This window comes from Heterodontus francisci, chromosome 7 (genome assembly GCF_036365525.1).
Source record: "Heterodontus francisci isolate sHetFra1 chromosome 7, sHetFra1.hap1, whole genome shotgun sequence".
NCBI lineage: Eukaryota > Metazoa > Chordata > Chondrichthyes > Heterodontiformes > Heterodontidae > Heterodontus > Heterodontus francisci.
Window position 1 is genome coordinate 73,213,760 of NC_090377.1, and position 18,168 is coordinate 73,231,927.

General features: G+C 41.4%; 1 protein-coding gene across 4 annotated transcripts in view; it reads right to left on the bottom strand.

The window, feature by feature from the left end:
- The window catches only part of LOC137372060 (neurabin-1-like), a 169,742-nt gene that overhangs the window by 32,193 nt on the left and 119,381 nt on the right, over window positions 1-18,168 (bottom strand). For 3 of the 4 annotated variants that reach the window (XM_068035419.1, XM_068035417.1, XM_068035416.1), the window contains exons 15-17: window positions 7,566-7,647; window positions 6,265-6,336; window positions 5,821-6,019 (exon numbers count right to left, since the gene is read on the bottom strand). In XM_068035419.1, coding sequence (XP_067891520.1) covers window positions 5,821-6,019; window positions 6,265-6,336; window positions 7,566-7,647 — 353 coding nt within the window. The remainder of the gene's footprint in view (window positions 1-5,820; window positions 6,020-6,264; window positions 6,337-7,565; window positions 7,648-18,168) is intronic. The other variant, XM_068035418.1, reaches the window with a different exon arrangement.

An 18,168-nucleotide genomic window follows, 5' to 3' on the forward strand; every position in this document is an offset into this window, starting at 1 on the left:
CTTCCTGCTCTCGCCCCCAACTGGAAAATTTCATCAAGTTTGTTTCTAATTTCCACTCCTCCCTCACCTTCGCATGGTCTATCTCCGACTCATCCCTACTCCATATCCATTTCTAGGGATAGGATTTCCACCAGTATCTACTTTAAGCCCACTGGCTCCTACAGCCTCCTTGTTTACGGTTCCGGTCACCCCACTTTCTGTAAGGGCTCTATTCCATTCTCCCAGTTTGTCTGTCTCTGTTGCATCTGTTCTGATAATGCCACATGCCACACCAGTGCTTCAAATATATCTAACAATAGCTGACATTCACACCCAGCTAATATCTAGGACTCTCATGGCTGCCGCGTTGTCGTCTCTGAGCTGAATCTGTCCTTCTCATTCGTTTGTCTTCTCATGCCAGGTACATTTGTGCAGAGAATCTGATCTAATTAACAGACCCCACTCTGCCCACTTAAGCTGAAAGGATTTTCCCCAGTTTTTAAACTTAGCACACTTATTTTTCAACATTCCTGTTTTATTTAAATCAAGTATATTATTAATTCCTATATTATATAAACTTGGATTATTTATATTTCTTTTTGCACTCTAAGCCACGCTCTAACCCTTTCTATCTCTATGCATTTCTTGATCACCCAACCACTGCCCTACATCTCATCAAACCTGCTGCCCATGATTACTTTTTCACCATTCTGACTATAATGGTGGCAGGATCTTCACTGGGCGAGGGAAGACTGTAATTATAGTGTCACAGATTTAGAAACAAATTTCCATTATAAATGTGGACAAAGGAATTTAGAATGGATAAAACTGACTCAAAATTGTTCTTATCGAGCTGGGGCACAGCAAAAGGAACTTGACTTTGTTAAATGCTGAGAGTGGTTGACAGAAGCAGAAACATGTTCCATTACTTTCAACATTCCTCACTTCAATGAGTATAAAAATTCAAGAAAAAAATAACATTTACATTGTAATAATCTAAGAACAGCACTGGATTTAATTTTGCAGTAATACAATTTTTTATAAAATACTTGATTTAGAAACATAGAACATGGAAAAATAGGAGGAGTAGGCCATTTGGCCCTTCGAGCCTGCAACGCTATTCAATACGATCATGGCTGATCATCCAAACTCAGTACCCTGTTCCCACTTTCTCCTCATATCCCTTGATCCCTTCAGCCTTAAGAACTATATCTAACTCTTTCTTGAATATATTTAATGATTTGGCCTCAACTGCTTTCTGTGATAGAGAATTCCACAGGTTTGCCACTCTCTGGGTGAAGAAATCCCTCCTCATCTCTGTACTAAATGGCTTACCCCTTATCCTTAGACTGTGACCCCTGGTCCTGGACACCCCCGCCATCAGGGACATCCTTCCTGCATCTAGACTGTCCAGTCCTGTTAGAATTTTGTAGGTTTCGATGAGATCCTCTCTCAGTCTTCTAAACTCTAGCGAATACAAGCCTAATCCACTCAATCTCTCTTCATATGTCAGTCCTGCCATCCCAGGAATCAGTCTGGTGAACCTTCGCTGCCCTTCCTCCATAGCAAGAACATCCTTCCTCAGATAAGGAAACCAAAACTGCACACAATACTCCAGATGTGGTCTCACCAAGGCCATGTCTAATTGCAGCAAGACATCCTTGCTCCTGTACTCGAATACTCTCGCTATGAAGGCCAACGTACCATTTGCCTTCTTAACTGCCTGCTGCACCTGCATGCTTACTTCCAGCGACTGGTTCACAAGGACACCCAGGTCTCGCTGCACCACCCCTTTTCCCAATCTGTCGCCATTCAGATAATAATCTGCCTTTCTGTTTTTGCTACCAAAGTGGAAAACCTCACATTTATCCACATTATACTGCATCTGCCATGTATTTGCCCACTCACTCAACCTGTCCAAATCACACTGGAGCTTCTCTGCATCCTCCTCACAGCTCACACCCCTACCCAGCTTTGTGTTGTCTGCAAACTTGGATATATTACATTTAATTCCCTCATCTATATCATTAATATATATTGTGAATAGCTGGGGTCCTAGCACTGAGCTCTGCAGTACCCCACTAGTCACTGCCTGCCACTCGAAAAAATCCCATTTATTCTTACTCTTTGTTTCCTGTCTGCCAACAGTTCTCTATCTCTTTAGTTGTATTAATTAGTATGAGTACCACTGAAGTCAATTTTAAACCTAGCTTAAAAGTTTAAGAGTTTAAAAGCAGCTGTTTCTAATATAACAGAAATTACACATCTGATACTGGTTATGTAATCATAAAAGCATTTTTGAATAGATGGCTAATTATACTAAAGTCTACACACCTAATAAATTTGTTCCTCATTCACAAAATGTATACTGAAGCCCATTTAAGACAGGGGTATCCAAATATTTTTTCTCCTGTGGGCAACTCAAACACATGGGTTGCATACAGAAAGCTGTATACATTAGTAATACTGGCCAGAGATAGCTCTTGTTTCTTGCACTTTAACACCCTGATACTATGGCATTATTTTCCCCTCTCTCCTCAAATCAAGGTGCATGCTGGCACTGTTTTCCAGCCATGCTTCAATTTCATTCTGCATGCTTCTTCTCTCCTCTTCAACTTCATCCTGGCTTTGTTGTCTTTCTGTTCACTTCACATTTGTCTAATTTCACACTGCCGATCTCCTGCGCCATTGCAGCTCCAAGCCCATCCCCCTCTGTGCCATTGCCAATTTCTATTTCCAGCTACTCCAATCAATTGAATCTTGCTTTGGACTGTGGGAGAGAATCCATGATATTGGAATAAATTCTTGCTCAAGTTACGCAGTCACTTGGAGCAGCGGGTGGCAGCAACTGGCAATGGGGCAAGAAGTAGGGCCAGGAACAGTAACAATTCTCTGTGTAAGCAGTTGGATAGCCCAGGCTTGTGGGCAGGATCAAGACGATGGGCCATAGTTTGGACATGCCTAATTTAAGAGAATTGCTAATCAAGGAAAACATCTTAGTTGTTGGAATCAAAACAAAAAAGACAATCCATTTCAACAGGCTATCATAATATTTTTCATCCTTAAGGGAATCTTGTCAATTAAAGAAATTGGAACTTTTATGTTTTACATTTTTGCATTTTCATGCTAGATTCGCTACTTGGGTTCATCACTCCTGCAAGGGAACTTGCATCCAATACGAACTAGAGTATACTTTTATCTGGTAAATGTAGTGAAATCCATGGGTCAAACAGTGAACCTTTGCTACTGCATTCTGGCTTACTGGAATAGATCATACCACATGACTTACTCAATTTTAACAGACGGCTTAAATATACATTCCATCAGACAGAAGCTCATGCTATAAAGCAACAAATGCATTTAACATTTAGTACAAACTTTAGTACAAACAGTATATTTACAGTAGTTACAACCTTTATTATTCTTGAAATTCCAAAACCATAAGACACTTCTCTTCTGCTATCTTTCAACATTAAATTGATCTTTGAAACACAGTTGCTCATTTTTTATGTGGAGAAATGCTACCACAGAATCAACAATTTAGTTTAATCTCTCTGCTGACTTCAAACTGATTCAGTAAGCTAATGCAGCAAAAAATAAACCCACAATTGGAAGCCTCTGGCCACCAAGCTATTTATCACAGGGACTACAAAGAATCTTTGACTCTGTCCTTCACGTAGGCCCAAACCACATCACAACCCAGACACACGTCAACCAAAACCACTAGCCCAGGATGTCAATCACTTAGTAAGTTTGATTAGGATTTGGTTTATTGATCTGTACTTTGAATTACCTGCTAGTTGGATCCCTGGTCAGATATAATATGATCAAACCATGTATGCCAAGGTCTTCCCAAATTATGCAAATCTCTCCTGATGTGTGAATATGAGCAGACTGTAATGTGAATTTTATGCAGCTTGCAGAAAATAACTAGTCATAACTGACTTTAACCTTCTGTATGTACCATGGCCTGTATTAGTAACAAGGACTAAAGTCCTTCATTTTTTTTGTCACTGCTCCCCTTCTCAAAAACCAACATCTTCCAAGCACACGGCTTTCTAACAGGTGGTCAGCACGTAACCAGATTTGCTACTTATAAGCAATTGAGTATTCTCAAGGTTGACCTAGATCTACATAATAGATTAATTCACCAGATTTGTAAGAATGGCATAGATGGGGCAGAGAAATCAGTTTGATTAATGCATGGCTGAAAGACAACAAAGACTAGTGTGACATGATAGAAGTGCTAGGGCCTCTGGAGCACTACAGGTAAGTGTTGTCATTGTTGTTAATAATTTTTATAAATAATTTATAGGACAGCAGATCATCTAAAGTGCCAAAGCTTGCAGATAATACCTAACTGCAGCACTAATGATGTTAACTAGCGTGCGATAATTTTTTTGTAATCTAAATGCAACTAGGTTCAAGTGTTTGTAGGTGGCAGAAAAAAAAAGTAAACTGTTTAGATGTCTAGCTTGAGGTGTGACACAAGTCTAAGGAGGTGATTTTGAAGTTGTATTTGATCTTGGTGCACTACATCAGGACAGTTCTGCTCAGTTTTCGTCTCCATATTACAAGGAGGATGTAAAATTACTGAAAGGAGTCCAGCAGATTACAAGGGTGAAGAACTACAGTTTTCCCTGCGACTTCATTCTGTAAACAAAAGGAAAATTAGGGAACACTTTACAAGGAACTTGGATCCAATTAAGTTCTTCCAATGGAATGAATTTGAGGACCAGGGAACATAGCCTTAAGTTAGGAATGTCAAAGAAAATACAAAATTTAGGCAATATTCTTTTTAGTAAGGCAGTGAAACAACTGTGGAACAGATTACTCGTGTGGGTAGTACAACAAAAAGCAATGGCAGATTCTGAAAAAGGACCACATGATGTACTATTAGGAAAGTGGTTATTGAACTATTCTACCCAGAATCATAGTAAATAAACTGTTAGGTGAAATGGAAGAGTTGGCTAGATAAAGTAATAATCCTGTCCAAAACATTACAACATTATTTTGTAGAGATGCATGTTCATCCCTGGAAATGTAATGCCCTACCAATTTTCTGTCTTTCAGCTCTATAAGGAGAGCTTTCTTAACTACAAATAGATGAGATCAAGCAGAAAACAGGACTGCAGCATGCGTTTGCACTAGGTCAGACTTAAATTTTTAATCACTGAAAGCAATATTACAATATTAAAAAAACAAGGGATTACAAACAAAAGTCTTGCCATTTATAATGTCAGAATGTCGCAGGATTATTTTCATGTAATCTTTGTCACTCATTATTCTCTATTCGAGAACAAATTACATGTGGTGCTTAATGTCCAGACCTTGGATTTGAGTAACGCAAAAGTAAATGGCCTTAGTACTGAGGTTTCTCCACTATGAAGTAGGAAACAACAGACATAAGCTGCACTGAAAAGTTGACAACCTAACCAGTAAAACAATACATTTTCCAAATGTTTAATACCCTCCGTTCACAATATATATATATATATATATATATATATATATAATATATATATTGTATTGTTTCAGTATTGTTTCCTGCACAGTACCTTTGTGTTATTCAAAACTTAAACAGGACAGTTATTCCATTAAACTGTTATGCGAGTAAAGCTAGCATCATATCACATCTATATACATAAACAACATCTGCAAAGGAACTGAAGACACATAACTACAGTGTCTTTCAGTCCCCTATATATTCCTTCCAGTGCTACAATATAGCAATAAAACCAGTTGTAAAAACATCAGGACCAATATTAATTATTCAAGACTATTCAAGAGACTGCACCTTAATTGTAAGACAAGGACAAGTGGCAACTATTTTCAACTTACTTTATTTCCAGGATTCTCTTTGTCCTGTTCATAAAAGATGTCATGTGAACTTGAAGGTGAATGAAGGCTGCTGTTGGAAGAGGCAGATTCCTTACGACTGTCCCCAAACCAAGAAAAAGGCATGCACGTTGGTATGGATGTGACTGAATCTGCACCAGAAATGTTACCACCTGAGCTCTCAAGCATTTCTTTTGATCCCCTGTCATACACAAAAACAAAACAAAATATTGTATAGAAATCATTTATATGTCAGCAGCATGAACTGAATAACAGGATAAGATGACCAACCCTACCAAAACTATTAACAATTTTATAAATGCAAAATGCATGCAAACTCTGAATGATTTAGTCAACCATCACGTTACATAATTTTCACAAATATTTAAAATCTGAATATATGATGCAATTAAAGATTAACTATTGTGTGCAATTATAGCAGAATACCTGCTATCAAGTGAAGTTCTACGATCTTCTTTCTCGAATTTCTTGCCTCTTCCACCAGATTTTCTTAATCCACTTTTTGTAAAAAGGGGTAGGAGAAGCAAAGGAGGAAAGAATTGTTATGCCAATAGAAATCATTGTACATATTCAGATACACTGCTAATCAATGGATATTGCCTATTAATAACAAAAACGTTCTGAATTTTAAATAGTCTCATTTTCTTTAGTTTTTTTTATGCCTAAAATCGTATCTTAACACTGCTAGATGTTTAGTTTGGATCATAGGAGAAAAAGTGAGTCAGTCTTATGATTCTGCTGCTGAGATAAGTCAGATGTAACAGTGTAAGTCACAGGGAGCCAGCACACAGAAAGAGGCCCACAAAATCCTAGTTAACCAAGTGACAACATTCTTCTCACCCACTGTGATTGGGTACTTGCCCTCAAGTCCCCTGCAATGATACTCTTCATCAAAGTGGCCCATGGACTCACCACCACCACCTTTTTTCTAAAACCCAATACCACTGGCAGATCAGCAGGTTTTGATCAGTTTTAAGACTCAGGAAACCTAGGTTAAAGCCGAATACCAAACTATCAGTATACAGTTTAAATCTTTTATTTGAATTGAGTTTACTAACTTCAATGCATTCAGTTAATGTTGGAAGCCAGACTTTAATTTAAAAAAAAATCTGATTATAGAGATCAAATAATACCCATTGTGACAGCCAACTGAGAATACTGGCAGACTATTCAATTATTTAACTGTAGGAGAACACAGCCAATAAAGAATCTGTTTTCCAGCTACACACATACACTTTCAACAGGATTCTGGAAAGGGATTAGGAACGGGATCTGTGGCTGATCGTCACTTCCCCAAAGTTGACAAAGACAAAAAATCTTGAAATTGACCACTGGGATTAGGGTAGCTTGGTGATGGGAGAGCAAATGACAATGGAAGGGGAGGCAGGATGGCAGGTGAGTTAAGTTTTCTGGAGGGTTAGTATGCAATGAACAGTGGAAGGGTGTTGGAGAAGTAATAAAGGCATGAATTAAAGTTTCTGGTGCAGAAGGGAATAGATGGGATAGAAACAGGCAATGCTACTTCGATGAAAGAAACTGAGTTTGGTGATAGAATGGAAGTGGAGCGGGAAACTTAAGCTCAGAGTCAAGCAACCCAACGTTCAACAATTTTCAACTGTGCCTGAAATGTCCTCTGGGATGGGAAGACAATGTTAATTGTATCCATTATTAAATGGCAACAATGGCAATCCTTCAAAAAAATTTCCCATAAGCAATGGAGATCATACCCAAAATCAGCAATTCTTCTTTTAAGTTTTCCTGATGTACTTTCATTTCCACAGGATGGTTCTTCTTCACTTTTCTTGCCTTCTGTCAATATAAAATAATTTGGCCTAATTTTTTCACCCAATTTATAATGTTTATCAAAGTTATTAATAATCAAGAAAGTGCACAAGGCACAGCAGTACATGGCAATCAAAAACAAAAGTACAATTTGAAAAAATGCATCAAACTATATTCTGATTTACATACTAAAAATAGCAAGTGCAGTTAATACAACAGATGATTACTGAAACAAACACCACAAACTGAATAGGTTTTAGGGCAACCACAAGAGCTGCCTCTCTATGATTTTCATCTTGCACCAACTTTAGGAGGAAAAGAGAACTGATTAGGAACCAGCACAAAGATCTACTCAGTTCATTGCATGCACAACTGTACAATTTTTCCTTTCTCCTGAAGTTGATAATGCAAGCTGGATAATAATTCCACTGACACCAATTACCTTCCATAACCTACCCAAGTAGCTACTTTCTGTGGGTGACCCTAGACAATAAATGCTGACAGATTACTGAGTCATGCAGAGCATCACAGCCAAGCATTCACTTTCCAACAAGTATTACTGGATAGCAATCAGAAAGATGGCTCTTATTTTCCTCTCACTAGCCCAGAAGTACTGCTTTCACAACCTCAGGACATTCCAAAGCACTTCACAGCCAAAGAAGTACTATGTGAAGTGTTGCAATGCAGGAAACATGGTAGCCAATTTGTGCACAGTAATGTCTTAAATACAACAAAGTAATAACAGCCAGATAATCTATTTTAAGTGATGTTGATCGAGGGATAAATATTGGCCAAACATCAGGGAGAACTTCCCTGCTTTTTTCAAAATAGTGCCATCGGATCATCTGTCCACCTGAGGGCGCAGATGGGGCTTCGGTACACCTCTCATCTGAAAGTCAGCAGCTCTGACTGTGCAGTACTGCACTGGTACGTTAGCCTAGATTTTGTGCTCAAGTCTCTGGAGTCGAAAATTAATCTCCAACCTTTTGATTCAGAGGCAAAATTGCTATCTACTGAACCACAGATAACACTGTTGCATATTAACCTTTCTCCATGTCCTATTTTGGGTGCAAATTCAATATTTGGTAGAAGTGCAAATATTAACCCATGTGGCTTCATGTAAGGTAGTCTGTAGCTAGCAAACACCATGGCTATGGTTCTGATCACATAACGACACATACTCAAAAGGAACTTATTAGTTTGCAAAGAAGAAAACCAACGTCGATATCAAAAAATGTGTACAATATTCCTTGCAACCCTTCTGAACTTCAATAGCAGGGTATGCTCAAATTTTACATCCACCAAGGGATCAGCAGGCAGAAATGGTGTCAATTAATCGATAGAATTTTGTTTAAGACTAAACAATGATTGTAGATAAAGTAAAGATTTAAGAGTTAAAAATCATCCCAACATGAATAATTTCCTCTATTATAACATCTTTAAAGTGAAAGATTTTCAATTTTATTCCCTCTCTCCCTCTTCTTCACCCTCACTAAGGCTAAAACTGAAAGTTCATTACTGTCCATAACAAACTTTTTCTCAAATAAATTGAGCAGGCATGAAGGTATGACTGAGTGTAGCTCGAGACAGAACGTGAGCTTGGGAATTTGGTGCTATGACAGACAGGGATAGGCAACATGTTGCACCACGGACATTTGACAAAACTATTGACTCAGCCATGGACATGGGGACAATTAATCTGTATATAAAGTGTATAGCCAGTCTAATGCCATCAAAACAGTCTGATTCAAAACGCCATTCTCCCTATAAAGTAGCTAAGCGCACAAACATCAATGGAGAGCAGCACAATTATATTAGCTAGCAAACAAAACAGTATGCAATACTAATGCGAATTATTTTAGTTGAAAATAGAGCTAGCTACACCATATCACGGGGTGGTAGATGGACCTTAATTGGATGACCTCTGTGGATTCCCACTATGTGCCAGGAGTGCAAATTCATCCAAAAGACCATGAAACACAAGGAGAGGATTGTTATTGTGGTTATTGAGGTGAGGCAGTAGAAACATCAGCAATAGGAAGACAGACAACTTCTCATACTGTTATCACAAGTCAATTTAACCCATGATGATCAATGTTTGTGCAACTTCTCCACCTCCTTGTAATGTGTTAGAAGACAGGACAGCCAACAAAAGGGTGGTGATCTCCAAATCAGGAGAATTATATAGGACGGAGCAGCTAGTACTTCAGAAGAGTCACAGCTGGAGCTGTGAGGCTGCGGTGCTAACCACCACTGCACAGTGGCGCAGTGGTTCGCACCGCAGCCTCACAGCTCCAGCGACCCGGGTTCAATTCTGGGTACTGCCTGTGTGGAGTTTGCAAGTTCTCCGTGTCTGCGTGGGTTTTCTCCGGGTGCTCCGGTTTCCTCCCACAAGCCAAAAGACTTGCAGGTTGGTAGGTAAATTGGCCATTATAAATTGCCCCTAGTATAGGTAGTTGGTAGGGAAATATAGGGGCAGGTGGGGATGTGGTAGGAATATGGGATTAGTGTAGGATTAGTATAAATGGGTGGTTGATGGTCGGCACAGACTCGGTGGGCCGAAGGGCCAGGTTCAGTGCTGTATCTCTAAACTAAAAAAGCAAAGTGGGACAGGAAGGGACAAACTGATTAATGGTAGGTAGCCATGACTAGTATATTCATCACGACAGGCTGTTAAACTAGGTCCTGGATTCTAAAATACAGAAAACAACAATCTCTCATGGGCAAATAGTCATTTGCTCACCAAAGCTAGTGACAAAATTAGATAAACACAATTACAAACAAAGAGCGCCCTGCAGTTCCTCCAATAAAGTGATTCTTTTAAATTCACATGTCTATATCTCAGTCTATCACTGTCGATCTGATTCAGCTCTGACAAGAATTAACAAAAGGCTTTTCTGCAAAAAGTTGAGTGGTTGTTACTGCATGTATCATTCAGTTACAAAATATTTAGTCATTATCTGTAAGACTGTACTTCAGACTAACCAACTATGTCCAAGCAAAATGCCTTAACTGATAGCAAAGGAGCACTTTTAACATAATGTAATATGATAGAACTTTCAAATGACATTGGCCGCTCAGATTATCTGCTCTCAAACTGGATAGTAAATGATGCACATTGCAGTTGCTGATCTTTGACATACTTTTAAAACTTGTCCTTTAACTCAATTCGCAGCAAACAAAATGAGAGGAGTTATGGGGAGGTAGTCACACCTCAGGTAAAAGAAGTAGGTAGATGGGTTACCGTCAGGGGAAGGAGAGGGAACCAGCAGGCAGTGTAGGGATCCCCTGTGGCCGTTTCCCTCAACAACAGGTATACCGTTTTGGATACTGTTGCGGGGGACGACTTACCAGGGGTAAGCAATGGGGTACAGATATCTGGCACAGAGTCTGTCCCTGTTGCTCAGAAGGGAAGGGGGAAGAGGAGCAGAACATTAGTCATTGGGGACTCCATAGTTAGGGGAACAGATAGGAGGTTCTGTGGGAACGAGAGAGACTCACGGTTGGTATATTGCCTCCCAGGTGCCAGGGTTCGTGATGTCTCGGATCGTGTTTTTGGAATCCTTAAGGGGGAGGGGGAGCAGCCCCAAGTCGTGGTCCACATAGGCACCAACGACATAGGTAGGAAGAGAGATGGGGATTTAAGACAGAAATTTAGGGAGCTAGGGTGGAAGCTTAGAGCGAGAACAACCAGAGTTGTTATCTCTGGGTTGTTGCCCGTGCCACGTGATAGCGAAGCGAGGAATAGGGAGAGAGAGGAGTTGAACACGTGGCTGCAGGGATGGTGCAGGAGGGAGGGTTTTGGTTTCCTGGATAATTGGGGCTCTTTCTGGGGTAGGTGGGACCTCTACAAACAGGATGGTCTTCACCTGAACCAGAGGGGTACCAATATCCTGGGGGGGAGGTTTGCTAGTGCTCTTCGGGGGGGTTTAAACTAATTCAGCAGGGGAATGGGAACCTAAATTGTAGTGCCAGTGTACAGGATGTTGAGAGTAGTGAGGTCAGGGATATGGTTACAAGGACGCAAGAGGGCACTGGCAAGCAAGAACCTGGTTTAAAGTGTGTCTATTTCAACGCCAGGAGCATCCGGAATAAGGTGGGTGAGCTTGCAGCATGGGTTGGTACCTGGGATCTCGATGTAGTGGCCATTTCAGAGACATGGGTAGAGCAGGGGCAGGAATGGATGTTGCAGATTCCGGGATTTAGATGTTTCAGTAAGAACAGAGAAGATGGTAAAAGAGGGGGGGGTGTGGCATTGTTAATCAAGGAGAGTATTACAGCGACAGAAAGGACGTTTGAGGACTCGGCTACTGAGGTAGTATGGGCTGAGGTTAGAAACAGGAGAGGTGAGGTTACCCTGTTGGGAGTCTTTTATAGACCTCCGAATAGTTCCAGAGATGTAGAGGAAAGGATAGCGAAGATGATTCTCGACAGGGGCGAGAGTAACAGGGTAGTTGTTATGGGGGACTTTAACTTTCCAAATATCGACTGGAAATACTATAGTTCGAGTACTTTAGATGGGTCAGTTTTTGTCCAGTGTGTGCAGGAGGGTTTTCTGACACAGTATGTAGACAGGCCAACCAGGGGCGATGCCACATTGGATTTGGTACTGGGAAATGAACCCGGCCAGGTGTTAGATTTAGATGTAGGTGAGCACTTTGGTGATAGTGATCACAATTCGGTTAGGTTTACCTTAGCGATGGGCAGGGACAGGTATATACCGCAGGGCAAGAATTATAACTGGGGGAAAGGAAATTATGATGCGATTAGGCAAGATTTAGGATGCGTAGGATGGGGAAGGAAACTGCAGGGGATGGGAACAATCGAAATGTGGAGCTTATTCAAGGAGCAGCTACTGCGTGTCCTTGATAAGTATGTACCTGTGAGGCAGGGAGGAAGTTGTCGTGCGAGGGAGCCGTGGTTTACTAAAGAAGTTGAAGCGCTTGTCAAGAGGAAGAAGAAGGCTTATGTTAGGATGAGACGTGAAGGCTCAGTTAGGGCGCTTGAGAGCTACAAGCTAGCCAGGAAGGATCTAAAGGGAGAGCTAAGAAGAGCAAGTAGAGGACACGAGAAGTCATTGGTGGATCGGATCAGGGAAAACCCTAAGGCTTTCTATAGGTATATCAGGAATAAAAGAATGACTAGAGTTAGATTAGGGCCAATCAAGGATAGTAGTGGGAAGTTGTGTGTGGAATCAGAGGAGATAGGGGAAGTGTTAAATGAATATTTTGCGTCAGTATTTACTGTAGAGAAAGAAAATGTTGTTGAGAATACTGAGATTCAGGCTACGAGGCTAGATGGGATTGAGGTTCACAAGGAGGAGGTGTTATCAATTTTGGAAAGTGTGAAAATAGATAAGTCCCCTGGGCCAGATGGGATTTATCCTAGGATTCTCTGGGAAGCTAGGGAGGAGATTGCAGAGCCTTTGTCCTTGATCTTTATGTCGTCATTGTCGACAGGAATAGTGCCGGAAGACTGGAGGATTGCAAATGTTGTCCCCTTGTTCAAGAAGGGGAGTAGAGACAGCCCTGGTAATTATAGACCTGTGAGCCTTACTTCGGTTGTGGGTAAAATGTTGGAAAAGGTTATAAGAGACAGGATTTATAATCATCTTGAAAAGAATAAGTACATTAGAGATAGTCAGCACGGTTTTGTGACGGGTAGGTCGTGCCTCACAAACCTTATTGAGTTTTTCGAGAAGGTGACCAAACAGGTGGATGAGGGTAAAGCAGTGGATGTGGTGTATATGGATTTCAGTAAGGCGTTTGATAAGGTTCCCCACGGTAGGCTATTGCAGAAAATACGCAAGTATGGGGTTGAAGGTGATTTAGAGCTTTGGATCAGAAATTGGCTAGCTGAAAGAAGACAGAGGGTGGTGGTTGATGGCAAATGTTCATCCTGGAGTTTAGTTACTAGTGGTGTACCGCAAGGATCTGTTTTGGGGCCACTGCTGTTTGTCATTTTTATAAATGACCTGGAAGAGGGTGTAGAAGGGTGGGTTAGTAAATTTGCAGATGACACGAAGGTCGGTGGAGTTGTGGATAGTGCCGAAGGATGTTGTCGGGTACAGAGAGACATAGATAGGCTGCAGAGCTGGGCTGAGAGATGGCAAATGGAGTTTAATGCGGAAAAGTGTGAGGTGATTCACTTTGGAAGGAGTAACAGGAATGCAGAGTACTGGGCTAATGGGAGGATTCTTGGTACTGTAGATGAACAGAGAGATCTTGGTGTCCAGGTGCATAAATCCCTGAAGGTTGCTAACCAGGTTAATAGGGCTGTTAAGAAGGCATATGGTGTGTTAGCTTTTATTAGTAGGGGGGTCGAGTTTCGGAGCCACGAGGTCATGCTGCAGCTGTACAAAACTCTGGTGAGACCGCACCTGGAGTATTGCGTGCAGTTCTGGTCACCGCATTATAGGAAGGATGTGGAAGCTATGGAAAGGGTGCAGAGGAGATTTACTAGGATGTTGCCTGGTATGGAGGGAAGGTCTTACGAGGAAAGGCTGAGGGACTTGAGGTTGTTTTCGTTGGAGAGAAGGAGGAGGAGAGGTGACTTAATAGAGACATATAAGATAATCAGAGGGTTAGATAGGGTGGATAGTGAGCGTCTTTTTCCTCGGATGGTGATGGCAAACACGAGGGGACATAGCTTCAAGTTGAGGGGTGATAGATATCGGACAGATGTGAGAAGTAGTTTCTTTACTCAGAGAGTAGTAAGGGCGTGGAACGCCCTGCCTGCAGCAGTAGTAGATTCGCCAACTTTAAGGGCATTTAAGTGGACATTGGATAGACACATGGATGAAAATGGAATAGTGTGGGTCAGATGGTTTCACAGGTCGGCGCAACATCGAGGGCCGAAGGGCCTGTACTGCGCTGTAATGTTCTAAATTCTAAAGTTAATCACTGTTTCTAACATGGTCATTGAAACATAAAAAGTTTTTACTATGTCTTCCCCAACAGTTTTTAAAACTGCAAATGCACCATGGATTTTGTTAAGGAATCATAGACAGTTCATAGATTAAGGTTTATTAAAGCTACCCATTACACTGTATTCACTAACTATTGTATATGGGTCAGCAGAATCTTGTTTTTGCCAATATCACTTATCTTCAATACAACGTATTCTTATATTCGTTAAGAACTTACAGTACTGACATCTGGAGATTCCTTGGATTTTCTTGCCCGTTTTCCTCTCAATACAAGTTCTGGAACAATGCAATTCCAAATGGATAGCAGTGGAATTGTGACATTTATATAGAAGTAAAAGTCCAGCAACTGTCAACATGTCACTGAGCTTGTGTCCCAAGTGAAAGCAATGCATGCCAGAACGTAGAAATCGAGACATTCGTCAAATGACTTTTGCCATTTTAAAATGAGTTTACATCACACAAGCCTTTAAACTGGTGTTTTAAAATAACCTAGCCATTAGGTTATTTTAAAACACAAGGTTAAAGGCTTGGAGCAGGGGCGTCAAATGCTTTCTGGGGGCGGGGGGGGGGTGGGGGGGGGGTGGGTTGGGCACTTTACAACTTTTGTCCTACATAGGGGGCCGGAGAAAATTGAGAAGACTAATTTATTGACTTACTTTCTTGTCACTATGTTACTATGTTGAACACTGATTTAATGACATACCTGGCATTGTTTGTGCTTGCATAAGTACTCAATCTCTCCCTGCAAACTTGATGTAGCGATGTGGAGTATTCCGGATAGATTTTCATCAGTCAGGAGTGATCTCTCTCTCTCCCCCCCACCCCCCTCTCTGCGTCTATTTCTCTCTCTCCCCCATGGCGCATCTCTCTTCCTTCTACCCCCACCGTGTCTCTCTCCCCATGTCTCTCTCTCCTCTCCCTGTCTGCGTGTGCCTTTCTCTTCCCCCTCTCTCTCTGTGTCCCTGTGTGTTTCTCTCTCACTCCCCACTCTGTGGACTCACCATAAATGTGGATAATAGAGGCAGGCTGTAAATGCTACCTCTCCACTGTTGTGTGGGAGTGGGGTCCTGACAAATCTGCAGCTGCCTGCTGAGGTGCCTGACATTCCAGCAGTTTATATCCACAGGCCAGATGGCGGGCCATATGTTGGACAACCATGCAGCCTTGGAGCAAGTCATCTAAAATTATTAGTCACAGACCTCAAAATCTTTACTACGGGCACTGGTGTCCATGTACAGGCAAGTTGCTGACCTCTGGTGAGGAAGGAGGTGCTGTTCTGACCTTTTACAAAAAAGGAGTGGTCTGAAAAAAGAAGCCGGCAATCAGGAGCGAGACTTGAGAGCTGAAGGGCAGAAGCATTAATTAGGTGAGCAAGCAAGTGAGTGGTTGGTGAGTTTTAAGTTTTTTTCCTCTAAGCGGGGCAGTAGTTTATTGGTACTGGGGAGACACAAGTATTGCATTAAATTTATAGCTTAACTAGTTACACCAATTGACATAACTACAGATAACTGTTGAGTAATATTTCTAAACCCACTTTGTGAAATAAAACACAGTAAAGATGGCAGGGCAGATGATGTGTTACAGCTGTCAATTGTGGGAGCTGGTAGACACCAGTGTGATCCACTGCCAGCACATCTGCAGTATGTGTCTGCAGCTTGAGGAACTTCGGCTCAGAGTTGATGAGCTAGAGTCTGAGCTTCGGACACTGCAATGCATTAAGGAGGGGGAAAGTTATCTGGACACTTTGTTCCAGGAGGCATTCACACCTATTAGGCTAGGTAATTCATATTTGATCCATTCTCAGGGACAGGAGGGTGTGACTGCAAGAAGGGAGGTATGGGGATCCAAAAGGTAGCACTGCAGGAGCCTTAGCCCTTGCAATTGTCCAACAGGTTCAATGTTCTTGCAGCTTATATGGATGAGAGCAGGGGCTGCAGGGAGGATGAACTAACTGACCACAGCACCTTGGTACAGGAGGCCATTCAAGTGGTGGGTGTGGGGGGAGGGGGCTGGGGGGGGGGGGTGGAGGGAGTAAAAAGGAATATCGAGTAGTAGAGGGTTAGATACGGTTCCCTGCAGCTGACAGCAAGAGTCCCAAAGGCTGTGTTACCTGCCCGGTGCCAGGGTTAATGACTGGAGAGGAACAAGGAGTGGAAGGGGAAGGATACAGTTGTCATAGTCCACACTGATACCAATGACACAAGTAGGAGTAAGAAAGAAGTTCTGCTGAGGGAGTATGAGCAGATAGGGGCTAAATTAAAAAGCAGACCACAAAGGTAATAATCTCTGGATTACTATCTTTAGCCACGAGCAAATTGGCATAGGGAAAATAAAATTAGAGTTGAATGCGTGGCTCAAAGATTAGTGAGAGAGAATTGGGTTTCAATTCGAGGGGCACTGGCACCATTGGGACCAGTGTCTCGGCGAATTGTATAACTAGGGTAGTAGAGAGGGCTTCAAACTAAATAGTTGGTGGGGTGGGGGGGGGGGGGTGATTTCAGGTGAAGGGAGATTTGGAAAGTTAAAGTGGAAGCACAAGGAAATAGTGCAGGATAATAATATTGGAAATGAAAACCAGAGTGCAACAGGAAGGGACAGAGTGTACAAGCATAAGCGTGCACTAGCAAATAAGGTCAGAGTAGGCAAAAAGGGTAAGGAAACAAAATTAAGGGCTTTTTATCTGAATTCGTATCAAGATGGATGAATTGATAGCACAAATAGAAATAAAGGAGAATGATGATAGCCATTACGATGAGAACAATGAACCACCCGTAAATAACAAAGGAAGTTAAGGAGAGTATCAAATCAAAAACAAAGGCGTACAAATCGGCAAAAGATAGTGGCAGGCCAGAGGATTGGGAATTTTTTTTAGAAACCAGCAGCGGATGACAAAAAACTAACAAAGAGGGAGAAAATTGATTATGAGAATAAATTGGCAAGAAATGTAAAAACAAATAGTAAGAGCTTCTATGGGTATATAAAAAGGAAGAGAGTAGCTAAAGTAAGTGTGGGATCCTTAGAGGATGAGACTGGGGAATTAATAACAGGGAACAGGGAAATGGCAGATAATTTAAACCAATATTTTGTATCGGTCTTCACGGTTGACACCACTATAAACATCCCGACAATAATAAATGAGTAAGGTGGAAATGGGAGGGAGGAACTTGTAACAATCTCTATCATGAGGGAAAAGGTGCTGGACAAACTGATGGGACTAAAGGCAGACAAGTTGCCAGGACCTGATGGCCTGCATCCAAAGGTCTTAAAAGAAGTGGCTGCAGAGATAGTGGAGGCATTGGTCATAATATACCAAAACTCACTGGATTCCGGTAGGGTACCAGCGGATTGGAAAACTGCTAATGTGACACCCCTATTCAAGAAAGGAGGGATACAGAAAACAGGAAACTATAGACCAGTTAGTTTAACATCTGTCATTAGGAAAATGCTAGAGTCCATTATTAAGAAAGAAACAGCAGGACATTTAGAAAAACATAATGCAATCAAACAGAGTCAACATGGTTTTATGAAAGGAAAATCATGTTTGACAAATTTGTTAGAGTTCTTTGAGGATATAACAGGCTGAGTGGATAAAGGGGAACCTGTAGATGTAGTGTATTTGG